Source organism: Garra rufa, chromosome 21 (assembly GCF_049309525.1).
Source record: "Garra rufa chromosome 21, GarRuf1.0, whole genome shotgun sequence".
NCBI classification, from domain to species: Eukaryota; Metazoa; Chordata; class Actinopteri; order Cypriniformes; family Cyprinidae; genus Garra; species Garra rufa.
Genome location: NC_133381.1, coordinates 9,302,758 through 9,316,864, shown reverse-complemented (window position 1 = coordinate 9,316,864; position 14,107 = coordinate 9,302,758). Strand labels below are relative to the sequence as shown.

The following is a 14,107-nucleotide window of genomic DNA, read 5'->3' as shown; positions in this document are numbered from 1 at the left end:
AATTATATAAACTATACTCATATATAGATAGATAGATAGATAGAGAGAGAGTATATACTATAATAATAATAATAATAATTAATAATTAATAATACATAAGTAATAATACATAAAATAATTTGAAAAACTAAAAACTCAGTCTGATACAATATCAGTTTTTTTTTAAATAAAATATATTGATTATCTTCAATGATTACTTTTTAATGATCAAAATATTGCAGAATCGAAGTTAAATTATTTTTGTTTTCCTATATTAATAAATGGTAACTATGTTAACCAGGATTTGCCTCTTTGCTGACTGTATCTATATATCTATATCTATAATTCCTCAATATACATGTATTGCTTTCCTGTCCCTATAAACATTTCCATAAGTCCATCCAAGCAGAAAAATGCTACGTCCAGGCTACAGATGATTATGTCCGTTATTATATCTTGCGTACCATGATGGTCACTTTTCCCATGAATAAAAGACAAAACTCTTGTCAACCGAGTATTAAGATTTCGATTTAAGACTTTAAAAATGAAGTCTCTTCATATGAGGTTCAGTTGATGGCAGTAAACAGTGGGCTACTTGAGTCAAAAACTGGCCAGAGTGGTTTGCTGTGCCTTCCAGGGGCCAGACGTCCCCTTTAGTGCCTGATGAGCTTAGCTTGGGCTTCATCCGTGACAGCGTGACCCAGCTAAGGCCTATATATGAGTATATCTCAGCATTAAAGATCACGGAGGCAGAGAAGAAAACGACTCGTCCCGTCCTGCTATGAACTCGGGGACAACCAGTGTTTGAGCTCATCCATGCCCCTCTGCACCCGTCCGATGTAGAAGTCCATGTTGTGGGAAAAGTCCGTGCACACACTGGATTGGGCGTCTCCGAACGTGCAGTAGAGCGCAGTCCCGCCCACACTGATCACCACGGTAGCCAAGCACAACAAGAGGAGGAGCAACCACGAGTCTCCGCCCACCTCATCTGCATATTACATAAGAGCAAATTCAGAATCAGAATATTGCCAGTTTGAACTCAAAAATAAGTTTGTAGAAAATAATAGCCATTCTTACCGTGGTCCAGGCCCTCGTCAGGCTCTCGGAAACGGACTTTCCGTTTAGAGACGGGTTTAGGAGCGGCAGGGACAGAGCTGTTGGCTCCTTCCAGGGAGACTCTTCTCTTCAAGATAGACACAAGACCAGCAGCTGGAGTGATCTGGAAGACCGAGGGAAGGTTATTGAGAAAGATTGCAGAGTTCACAGACTCACAGTGTCTCAGAAAATTAGGAAAAGCTCTGCATTAATATGTTTTTACCACTAGATGTCACTATGAGCTGGGTGTGCAGGTGATGCATGTGTTTAAATTACATTCTAGTGGTGAAAAAAACAGTAAACCTTGTAAGATTTAACTACAAAAATGGCAATTTATTGCTTTTGAATGCTAAAGAATAAGCCTGTTTATGATTTTGCTGCCTGGATATAAGCTTCAGTATGTAAAATAGTGTTTCAGCTTATTTTGTCAGATTTAACCAGAAAACTTGCATAAAATAAGCATTTAAAATAATGCTTTGATTTGATGTATTTATTGTTTGTTAAATTATCAATAACTACTAAAATAAATAAATATTAAAAACTAATACTACATGCAAATCTGCAAGCATTTCTATTTTAGCTTTGATATTTATTTGTATTTCTTAATATGTATGTACACTACCAGTTACATGTTTTTGAAAAGTAAGATTTTTAATGTTTTTAAAGAAGTCTCTTCTGCTCACCAAGCCTGCATTTATTTGATCCAAAGTACAGCAAAAATATATATTTGAATATTTACTAATTAAAATAGCTGTTTTCTTTTTGAATATATTTAAAAATGTAATTTATTCCTGTGATTTCAAAGCTAAATTTTCAGCATCATTACTCCAGTCTTCAAAAAAAATCTTCTGATCTTCTGAAAATTCTATTTATTAAAGAAACCTGACAAAATTCTACTCAGCTGTTTTCAACATAATAATACTAATGTTTTTAATCAGAATATTAGAATATTAGAGTGATTTCTGAAGAATCATGCAACTGGATGATAAAAATTCAGCTTTGAAATAATTTTTTTTTACTCAAAATAAAATAAAAGTTAACTGAAATAAAAACATAACTAAAACGTACTTCATTACAGCAGCATTTCTTATTTTCCTTTAGTTTAACTTAACAAAAACAAACAAAACTAAAACTGACATAAAAATAAAAAAATTACAAGAAAACAATATATAGACATTTAAAAAAAATAACAAAAAATTTACTACAATTAAAATGAAAGCAGAACATAATTTAAATCAAATTCTAAAATCGTAAAAAAATTCTAAATATTAACAAAAAATATGATACATTTATAATCACTGATGTAAATCTGGAAAAATTAGGAGGTATTTGAAAAATGTGCTAAATATAAAAATATTATTATTTTTTTTAATGTAATTTAATTTCAAGCTTGTTTTTTCTTTAGACGTGAACATTTATTTTCACAATCATTATGCATTATCAGAAGTGTGTATATACATAAGATGGCTCATAATAAATCTGTATTATCTTGACTAAGCGTGTTTAATAATACATGTTCTTTACTATTCAGAAAAGAGCTGGAATCCATTTGCCCAGCACTTTTGCTGAATTGGGTTTACCCCACTTCATAAATTATGTACATGAGAATAAAAGTACTGGAGACGCTCAGGAAATAGAGTCAGTCATGTTACATCACCGGCCACCGAGGAATGGAAAAGGTCACAGAGAGGTCAAATTACTAAAGACCAATCAGCACTCGGCATGAGTGGACATTCTGAAGACCAATCAATACTGAATCCCACAAATAAATCTGAATATTAAAGACATGAGTGAGGCTGCATAGCAGTATTATTGTTAAGTGTTATTACTCAAAGTAAAACTATTTTAAATGTTTTTTTATTGAAATAAAGGTAAAATAAAACAAAATATCAATATTAGATGAAAAACCTTAACTTAAAACATTTTCAGGACCTTTGCAAAGGCAGCATTTCTAATTTTTTAATTGAAGTACTAATCACTAAAACGAACTAAACAAATAAATAAAGCTAAACAGAAAAAAAGTAAATTTAATCAGGATAGGAATACCCTTACATAGACACCATTAGTTTGTATTCTTACTAAATTAAGATTCATTTTAAAATGGCGGATTGTTTTTCACTACAACCCTTGTTGTTGACTTATTTCACTCTGAGTTTTCCATATCTGGCAAGATCTGTCTCGGTGAAAACAAATGTTTCAAGCATTGCAATTATAGTTCTTTATTTTTGCCCCAGAGCAGCTGTTTCATTTGTCAGATGACACTAAAGCCAAAATTCTTCAAAAAATATCAAACCTGAACCATCCATACAATGTTTTTTATACTCTTTGTTGAGTTTGGCCAGAGGAAAACACCTCACCTTTCAGGACCTTTGTAACACTAAACATAAAATGTCCAAAATTAGTAAAGTATATTATTAAAGCATAAGCAAGGATGATTTTACTATGGTTAAGCACAACATAAATCACTTACGTACTATAGACGTTTTTCCTGAACACGGAAGTAAGTCCGACTCTTAACTGAAAGAATGCTTTGCATTTCCGGTCGGCATTGTTTCTAGTCAAATTAGGGTATATTCCGAGCTAATAAACTAATGTTAAACCTATTAAAATGTTTTTCAAAAGCACATGGCTCCATAGCGCCATCACTTGGCAATGTCGCAATGACCGTCATTTGTCAGTGCCTCACTTTAATGAGTGTGTAGATGACACGAAGCAGCGGACCTTAGCTACATTAAAAACACATGGACGCTATTTGAATGGGTTCCTATGGAAACCGGAACAGAAAAGCATTCAATCTGACGTTAGAATTCGTAATGGCGGCGCTCATCGTTTACTCAGGAAAAAGGTCTATATCTTTAATCAGATTTTAGTGGCGGAACTATCTGTTTTATTAAAATGCTTAATATAATGATTATATACCATAAAGTAGATGTCTTTTTTTTTGGAAGCGTCTCTTCTGCTCATCAAGCCTGCATTTATTTGATTCAAAGTACAGAAAAAAAAAACAGTAAAATGTTTAAATATTTTTATTATTTAAAATAAGTTTTCTATTTGAAAATATTTTAAAATGTCATTTATTCCTGTGATTTCAAATCTGAATTTTTAGCATCATTACTCCAGTCACATGTTCCTTCAGAAAACATTCTAATGTTCTGATTTGCTGCTCAAAAAACATTATTATTATGTTGATAACAACTGAGTAGAATTTTAATTTTATTTCAAATAAATGCTGATCTTTGGATCTTTCGATTCAAAGAATCCTGAAAAAAATTTACTTTAAATGTATTTTAAAAATGGAAAATAATAATAATAATAATAATAATAATAATAATAATAATAATAATAATTGTTTCTTGAACAGCAAATCAGCATATTAGAATGATTTCTGAAGGATCATGTGACACTGAAGACTGGAGTAATGATGCTGAAAACGTAGCTTTGATCTCAGGAATAAATTACATTTTAAAATATATTAAAATAAATTTTTTTTATTTTTAATAGTAAAAATATTTCAAAATTTTACTGCTTTTGCTGTACTTTGGATCAAATAAATGCAGGCTTGGTGAGCAGAAGAGACATCTTTAAAAACATTAAAAATCTTATTGTTAAAAACGGTTGACTGTGTTTCTGAAGACCAGCAACAAAACAGTCCACTTTGCTATTGCATTAATGGTAAACTCTTTGTTTTAAATCGCTCATTAAAGAGCTCCTTTTCAGCATGCTATATTATTAGGATAAAAACAGATGCATTAATCATCTGAGTACTCTTGAGTAATTAGACTTCAAAACACCACAATGTGGTGAGCCGATCATGAAGTGGGTTATTAACAGTGAGCGATCAACATAGCGGCCCAAAAATAACACATGCTTATCATCGCTAATGAAAATTTCCAGCTCCTTGAATTCACACTAATGATGCTCTTATACAGAAAAACATCACATCTGATGAGTGTGAACAGTCAGTCAGTCAGTCAGTCTCTGTGGTCATTCAGCATTACTAGCCACAAATGGCCATAGTAACTCCATCACTGACCAGAATCATCTCTTCCATGTCTGTACACATCTAAAAAAACAAACTCAGCAGCAGATCTTGAGAATAAATCCACTTCCAGGCTGCTGTGTCATTAATTAGCTAGTGAGTGAACAGAAACAGCAGAGATGCTTGGACGTAAAGAAAGAACGAAAAGCTATCTAATCTGCTTGGTCAATGGATTTATTTCCTAAATCATCAGTTTAATTAGTATAGACTGATACTGGTGGATATATATAGTCAAGCCCTGGCAAATTCTGACTTAAAGTTAATTTTATTCAACCAGCAAGTTTTTTTTTGACCGGAAATGACACCGACTTCTCCTAAAATATAATAAGACGATGTACAAGAGGCATCGTTGTGGAAAAAAATATTTCTCAACTTTTATTTACATTTGAACAAAAAGTGGCATGTCCCAAATCATTCATACCCTTTGCAAACTGTCACAGTCTATGGGAAAATCTAAAGTTCTATACCATTCCAAATAGTCCAAGCTGTTCTAAATCATCCTAATTACAAATCTTCTGTAATTTGCCGCTGGCTCTGATGTCTCAATTAGGGCTGTGCGATATTAAAGAAAAATGCGATATGCAATATTTCATTAAATAATGCAATATTTGATAAACTAGGGCTGCTTGATTTTGGCAAAAATCATAATCACGGTTATTTTGGTCAGTATTGTAATCACGATTATTTAACACGATTATGACTGGATCCAAAACTTTATATTAGTGATTAATTTAAAGATAGCAATACAGCAGAAAAAAGATACAAAAAAACAAACAAACTGAATACTTTTATGCAAGTCTAAAGTAGTCTAACACAGATATTGAATGTAATATAAAATGGCGTCTTTACTCTATTAGTTAAACATGCTTTGTTTCTTATTAAAACTGCAAAAGTCCTTCATTCAAGAGCAGTGAATGATTTTTCTCTTTGTATTTTTACATTTTATTAATAATAAGCACAGAGACGGCAGAAGGAATATTATTTGTTGAACGGTAGTGTTTTACTCTAGCATTACATAATGTCATTTTAACATTAGTGTAATCATTTTAACATCAGTTATTATTTTAACTGAATAATAAAAAGGAAAAATAAAACACTGCTTAGTCTTCACTCTATGAATTCAATATGCACTGATTTAAGCTACAAAAGTTATTTAGACAAGAGCAGTGAGTGACTTTCTCTTTGTCTTTTGTTTATGGCCCCAAATATTGCAAGCTGTAGCGATATGCATATTGCAATATGTACATTTGTGATATTTCGATATATTGCTCAGCGCTATCTTGATAGTGGTTGAACTATAACTTTGTGAAATATGCACTTGCAGGCTTTAATAGATTAAAATTTAAATGTCTAAACTGTTCTAAAAAGAATAAAAATGTTTCATGGAGATGAAATACACAATCATTCAAAAGTTTGTGGTCAGTAAGTTTTTAAAAGTGACATCTGCATGGTCACAAAAAATTAATGCTTTTCAGTTGTGCTGCTTAATATTTTTTTTTTTAGGAAACCATTTCAGCATTGATGATTTTTTTGTAGGATTATGTGATACTAAACATTAAACTAATGATGCTGAAAATTAAGCTTTGTATCAGAAACAAAGTACATTAATTTTAAAATAGACACATTATCTATTAATACAGAAAACGGTTATATTGCATTGTTAATTCTCTTTTTGACAGTAGTTTTGAACAAGTAAGAGAGCAAAAGCATTTTAAGAAATCTTACAGACTCCAAACTTTAAATATCCTTCAATTACTATCTTAACAGATCTCAACAGTGCTGTAGAAAAGATGTTAGATCCTATTCTGGCAATGCTCTGCTTGTTCTGGGCATGGAGTCAACTACAAATCACTCCAGAAATAATGAGCATTTGAATATAGCACGTTATAATACAAACACTACAAACATGTTCTGATTTGGGTTTTCCAGGTCAGTAGGTTCTGTCTAGTTAAAAAGCATTAAAATTTGGTCCTACTGAGTACAACTTTATCTGCACGCACTCCGTGATTTTGCAGCATGTTTTCCAAGAAAAGGGAATGCAAGGACAAAGATGTCCAAAAGTCAAACCATTATTACTAACTCAACAGACTTGACAATTGACGGTGCAGGCTGAAGGTCATAAACGCAATCATTGTCCAGTCATAACTCTCATGCAACATCTATTCTGGGACACAAAAGAAAATATTTTGAGATATTCAGATTTTTTTTTTGTCCATACAAAGAAAGCCAATGGGACCCCAACATTCTTCAAACTATCTTCTTTTGTTAGAATAAATAAAGTCATAAAGGTTTAGAATGACATGCTGGTGAGTAAATAATGACAGAATTGTTGTTTTTTGGGGTGAACTACACTCTTAAAAATAAAGGTGCTTCACAATGCCATAGAAGAACCCTTTTTGTTTAAATGGTTCCATAAAGAACATTCAACATCTGTTTCACAAAGGGTTCTTTGTGGTGAAAGCAGGTTCTTCAGATTATGAAAAGTTAAATTACCGACCTCAAACTTTTAAATTGTAGTTTATATTGACAGCAAAAAATGTACACGAAATGCCGGACTAAACTCTAGTCCTGAAATCAAGATCCCCCCGCCAAGAAACGGCACATCACATGATTGGGGACAGAGCACAAAAGCGTTTAAGACACAGGATATTGGCTTCGTGAAAGTCTGTATTGTGCTGGCAGAGATCCGTGGTCCAGATTCCATTGTTGATTGTCTCATTGAGGGTGGAAGTGTCATTATGACATCATCACACACAACCGCCTGCCCGTTACAATCATTCAGCTCTGACATTAAGGGGAAAGGTCACCCTTCAGGTCACCCAGCTCTTCGAATCACTGCTAAGATTCCGACATGTATTATGCATGTTCTTATCAGACGCCTTCTCACCACTGTAACTTACAAGAAAGCAAGAGAGGTAATTACCAAGCTGAGGGCTGAGATCTCAGAGAGAACCAAACACACCAAGAAAAGAATCACGCTTCTACCCACGTTTGCCACATAGAGGAGTCCCTAATAACGAGTTCTGGGTTCATTACAACTTTAAGGGATAGTTCACCCCAAAAAAATATTTCAGTAATTATTTTTTGTCTGTTCTGTCTTTTGTGGAACATAAAAGACGATGTTTTGAAGAATGTGTCAGTGGTCACTAAAACAGTTTAGTTACCGACATTATATTTTCTCTTATGTTCTGCAGAAAACAACTCATACAGGTTTGGAACAACATGAGGTTGAGTAAATGATGACCTTTTTCATTTCTATGTGAACTATCACTTTAAGACTCATTGATCCATGCTGTCGATTACCACAGTTTTGTAAACGTGCATAAATATGGTTATTTTATAAAACTAAAATCATACTAAAACCATAATATTATATTACTTTATATACACTACAGTCAAATGTTTTTGAACAGTAAGATTTTTAAATAATCGCTTCTGCTGACCAAGCCTGCATTTATTTGATCCAAAGTACAGCAAAAACAGTTTAATTGTCAAATATTTTTACTATTTTCAACTATTTTCAATGTGAATATATTTAAAAAATGTGATTTATTCCTGTGATCAAAGCTAAATTTTCAGTATCTATCAGTGTCATATGATCCTTCAGAAATCATTTCATTATTATTATTATTATCAATATTTAAAACAGTTGAGTACTTTTTTTTTTTTTCAGGATTCTTTGATGAATGGAAAGATCCAAAGATCAGCGTTTTTTTTTTTTTTTTTTTTTTTTTTTTTAAATAAATAAAAAGCTTTTGTAATATTATAAACCATACCATTCAAAAGCTTGGAGTCAGTATCATTTTTGTTTGGGGAAAGAATTCTAGAAATGAATACTTCTATTTAGCAAGGATGCTTTAAATTGGTCAAAAGTGATTCTAAAGACATTTATAATGTTACAGAAGATTTCTTTTTCAGATAAATGCTGTTCTTCTGAACTTTCTATTCATCAAAGAAACCTGAAAAATATTCTACTCAGCTGTTTTTTAACAACATAATAATAATAATAATGTTTTTGAGCAGAAAATAAGAATATATCAATGATTTCTGAATGTCACTGGAGTAATGATGCTAAAAATTCAGCTTTGAAATCAGAAATAAATTACATTTTAAAATATATTCAAATAGAAAACAGTAAAAATGTTTTAAAATAAAACTGTACTTTGGATCAAATAAATGCAGGCTTGCTGAGCAGAAGAGACTTCTTTAAAAAACAAAATATTACAGTTCAAAAACTTTTGACTGGTAGTGTAGTATTTATACTGCTATACGGCTTTCTGGAGGGTTTCAAACAAGAAATGTGATGCTTTAACTTCTGTAAGACCACATATTTGTGCAAATATAAGTTATTTTGAGATATTATTAGCTGCAAAATGGTTTTAGCCTTGGGACTACTGTTATAGGCAGAAAGAGATATAAAAAGCTTAAGCTCGAGTTATTCTTTCTGGTAAACTTAACATGTCAAAATCACCAGCGTTGAAAAAAGGATTGATAATATTGCGTAGAAATCAAAATTATTGTCTTGATTAAAGGGAAGGTGAAGAAAAAAGAAAATTATGTTATTAATTACTCGCCCTCAAGATTTTCGTTAATCCTTGGAACACAAATCAAAATATTTTAGATGAAATCCAGGAGCTTTCTGACCAAAAATAATGACTTTTTTCAAAAAATTTCTTGTAACGAACGCATGTCAAAGATGAAATGATCGAATGAAGTCATTATTTGTGTTTTCTTTTCACACAAAAAATATTCTTGTAGCTTCTTAACATTACGGTTGAACCACTGTTGTCACATGGACTATTTTTAAAATGTCCTTACCATCTTTCTGGGCCTTGAACGTGTCAGTTGCGTTGCTGTGTAAGCAGGGTCAGAAAGCTCTCGGATTTCATCAACAATATCTTAATTTGTGTTGTCTTACGGGTTTATAACGACATGAGGGTGAGTAATTAATGACATAATTTTCATTTTTGGGTGAACTATCCCTTTAAGTCAGTGACAACACTGCAGTTTCAGAGGTAATGAGTGTTTCCAAAGTGAGATGACCTCACTAGATGCTCTCATAGTGATTCCAGCAGCTTCTAAATCTCGATAAAGGAAATTAAGTTTCACAACAAACCACTTAAGGTAATATGAGCTATTTTTCCTGTCTTAAAAATACACTTTCCCCCTATTTAAGTATGCTATTTATAGCTTGTTTTTTCTTATGATTAAATTTAGTGATGCTAGTGGCACACAGCATCCCTTTCCCTTTAAAACGTCTCTCAAATTTGCATGCTACTCACAATATATGAATATTAAGTGTTGCCAATCTAAGAATCAGGAAAAGCTTAGCAAAGTGCTTAAGGGCTTTCAAGAAATCAAACAAATTCTCAAAACAAAGCCAAGCACAAAACAGCAAATAAGTCTCTTGACTAAAAAAAAAAACGGTCACCTACCTCTTCCACCTGTATGCGTTTGGCCATGTCATCCAGCATGGACACATTCATAAAATCCAGCGACTCCACCCCGTTCCCGTTCTCTTCCAGCTCCAGCTCTGGTGTTTTCTCAGGAGCTTCCTGCTCCAGAGGTATCTGATCTCCTCCTCCTTCCTCCAGCTTCAAAGCCACCTCTACCTCCGCTGTATCTTCCTGCTTAGTGTGTGGGACGTCCTGCCCTGTATCCACAGTGTCCCCCGTTCCCTCCATCACTGTCACTCTGGGGTTGTCAGTGTCTGTTTGAGGCTTCTGGGCCTCCATGTGGCCTGGTTGAGCAGCGTCCATTGGCGACTCTGGTGCGGCATCCCTGTGGGAAGCTGCCACGCTTACGCTGTCCTCTTCTGCCCCTGCATCTTCACTGGCTGGAGAGGAGGAGCTGTCTGTCACTGCTGAGGAGGAGGAGGAGGGTGTGGCCGAGGAGGGGGAGGGGTCATGCTGCTGTTCGCTCTGTTGGGATTGTGGGGCATTGCTGTTACAGTCTTCAGGCTGGATGACTTCCTGTTGTGCCTCAGATGTGCTCTGATCCTCCATAACCTTCCCTGTTTTAGATGGAGAGAGAGAGAAGCTCTAATCAAACATTTAGTCAAAGGTTCAGAATGGAAAAGTAGCATACTGTAAAAGGCTTTTTGTAAAACGTGAAACGCTTCAAAAACATTTCACATTGTTAATTTAGTATGTTTAATTCAGCAAGTGGCATCATGTTATTTTGCAAATAGATGGTTATTTAGCACCTTCACGAATACAATATTTTTAAATGTTTACAGTTTTTAAAAAAATTACGTTTTACATAAAATAAAATTTTAATATTTTAATAACGTAAATAAATGTGTATAAAAGTCTCAATCATGGAAAAATATTTAATTTAATATTTTTTTGTTGTATATATTTTATATTCTATTGTAAATGTTATTTTAATATTTGTAATATAATATATAATAAATACAATACAATTGTATATTGTTCATATTAATTGTGAATACTGTTAAAATATTTTGCTTAATATATTTATCTTTAATAAAACAAAGTTTATTTTTATAATATTGTTAATATTAATTTACTGTTAAATCTGATTTTGTATAATATTTTTTACGTCTTAAAACATTTTTTTATAATTAATATAGTTATTAATTATGTATTCGAAAAATAAAATTTAAAGTTAAACTAAATATTTACTTTTTATAAAAATATATTTTTTATTTTAGGTTTAATATTGTAATATAAATATAATAGAATTATATATCGTTCATATTAATTGTGAATACTGTTAAAATATTTTGTTTAATATATTTATCATTTTAATATAAAACAAAGTTAATTTTTATAATGTTGTTAATATTAATTTTAAATGCTGTTAAATTTGATTTTGTTTAAAATATTTTACTTAATATTTCTTAATTTAATTTTTTAATTATATTTATTTTTATAAAAATATATATTTTTTTATTTTAGGTTTAATATTATAATGTAATGTATAATATAATTTATATATAGTTAATATTGTAAATACTGTTAAAATATTTTGTTTAATATATTTAGAATTTTAATAAAACTAATTAAAAGTTAATTTGTATTATAATTGATATATATCTTTAACTTTTATTTAAAATTAAACTAAATATTTATTTTTTATAATTACATGTTATTAATAATGTAAATACTGTTAAAATATTTGGTTGTTTAATATATTTAGAATTTTAATACAACAATAAAGCTCATTTTTAGAATAATATATAATAATTATTAATTACATATTATAAAATTAAAACTATTTAAAACTAATTGTATTTAGAATAAAACTTGTTTTATTACAATTTTATAAATACACACATTTAATAAAACAAATAGTTTTAATTTTTAAAAATAATTAATAATTATAAATAAATAAAATTAGTTTTAGGTTAAATATTTGTAATATAATAAAATATAATTATATATTGTTAATAACTGTAAATACTGTAAAAAAAATAGTTAATATATTTAGAATTTTAATACAAAAATATTTCTTATTAAAATGTTATAACATAAAAACTGTTTTAATATAATATATTAATAATGATAATAAATAAATTAATAAATAAATAGTTATTTAACCCAAAATAAATCATTTAATAATAAATATTAAAAATATTAAATTAATTTTAAAAAAGGGTGGCATTTTTACATTGAATTTTACCCAACCTCCTACATGCTGTAAAAAAGGCATGAATAGTGCGGTAACATGCCATTCTGAACTAAACACTCAATGTCCCCCAACCCCCACCTACTTGCACTACGTCTGATTTCTTTGCACTGAATGACTGCGTGGTCATTTGACCATCAGACCCTTGTGTACAACAGAACAGATCGATGGCAGACGATCAATCACTATTGATGCATTGTGGCCCTGTTGCCTGAAGCCCAGTGGATCAATAATGCAGGACTCCACTGTTGACTGTTCTCTGCTCCCTCGGTGCTCATAAACACACGTTGGGTGCTGTGCTGCTCAGAGACAGGATCTAAGTGATGACAGCTCGCTGTCAGAGCTCAGAGAAAGACGCACGACAACCACCGTCTGGCCCGATACAGTCTGATGCTCAATGTCCACAAAAAATATATATATTTCACAAAAGTGCAATAAAGTTATGAAATTAAAATAAAATAAGACTTTGTTTAACATTTTTTTAAAATAAATTTAAATAAAATAATTAATAAATTTTTTTTCTAGAAATTAAATATTTTATAGTTTTCTAATTTTCTAGAAATATTTTATAGCTGAGGATAATTAAAATACAATTATGAAACTATCAAATGAATCTAAATAAATACAAAAATATTAAAAAAAATTAAATAAAGTAATTAAAATTAATTATAATAAAATAAGAAACTAATGTTTTTATTGAAAGGTTTAAATAAATAAAATAATAAATAACTTTTTAAATATTTTATAACTGAAGATAATTACATTACAACAATGAAACTACAAAATAAATATAAATAAACCAAGATTAACTAACTAAATGGAATTTAATAAAATAAGAAACTAAGTTAATTAATTAAAAAAATAAAATAATGAGAAAATAAATATTTTATAGTTGTAGATAATAATAAAACTATCAAATAAATCTAAAAATGAAAGTTAAATAAAGTAATGAAATTGAATAAAAAAGAAACTAATTTTTTTTATTAAAGGTGTAAAAAAACTTAAATGTGTGTATTTTTTTTTTTTTTTTTTTAGAAATGTAATATTTTATTGCTTAAGATGATAAATACAATAATGAAACTATCAAATAAATCTAACTAAAAATTATTAAAATAAATGGATAAAATGAAAGTTAATTAAATAAAAATTAAATTAAATATAATAAAATAATACGGAGCCCCTAAGGGGACGTGGAGCAAAAATTAAATAAAGTTTAGTTTCGCGTGCGCACGTGAAACTTTCTCTATAGTTTCGCGTGCGCACGTGAAACTTATAGTTTCACGTGAGCACATGAAACTAAACTTTAAAAAAAATTCTGTACATGAAGGTTTTCGCGTGAGC

The 14,107-nt window shown here is 30.6% G+C and overlaps 1 protein-coding gene across 1 annotated transcript; it reads right to left on the bottom strand.

The window, feature by feature from the left end:
* Positions 1–11,123, bottom strand: LOC141296308 (consortin-like). Its single transcript, XM_073827565.1, has 3 exons — positions 10,549–11,123; positions 1,057–1,198; positions 1–967 (listed from the first exon to the last, which is right to left on the bottom strand). Exons 1-3 carry the CDS (start codon positions 11,116–11,118, stop codon positions 759–761), a joined length of 921 nt encoding a protein of 306 aa, XP_073683666.1. The 5' UTR covers positions 11,119–11,123; the 3' UTR covers positions 1–758.
* Between the last annotated feature and the right edge of the window lie 2,984 nt (positions 11,124–14,107).

Excerpts from the sequence above, each read along its gene's own strand:
- LOC141296308 (XM_073827565.1), bottom strand. The coding sequence starts at position 11,118 with ATGGAGGATCAGAGCACATCTGAGGCACAACAGGAAGTCATCCAGCCT. Across the intron at positions 1,199-10,548 it reads AACGCATACAGGTGGAAGAG|ATCACTCCAGCTGCTGGTCT; the intron begins GTAGGTGACCGT and ends TCGGTCTTCCAG. Across the intron at positions 968-1,056 it reads TGACGAGGGCCTGGACCACG|ATGAGGTGGGCGGAGACTCG; the intron begins GTAAGAATGGCT and ends TGTAATATGCAG.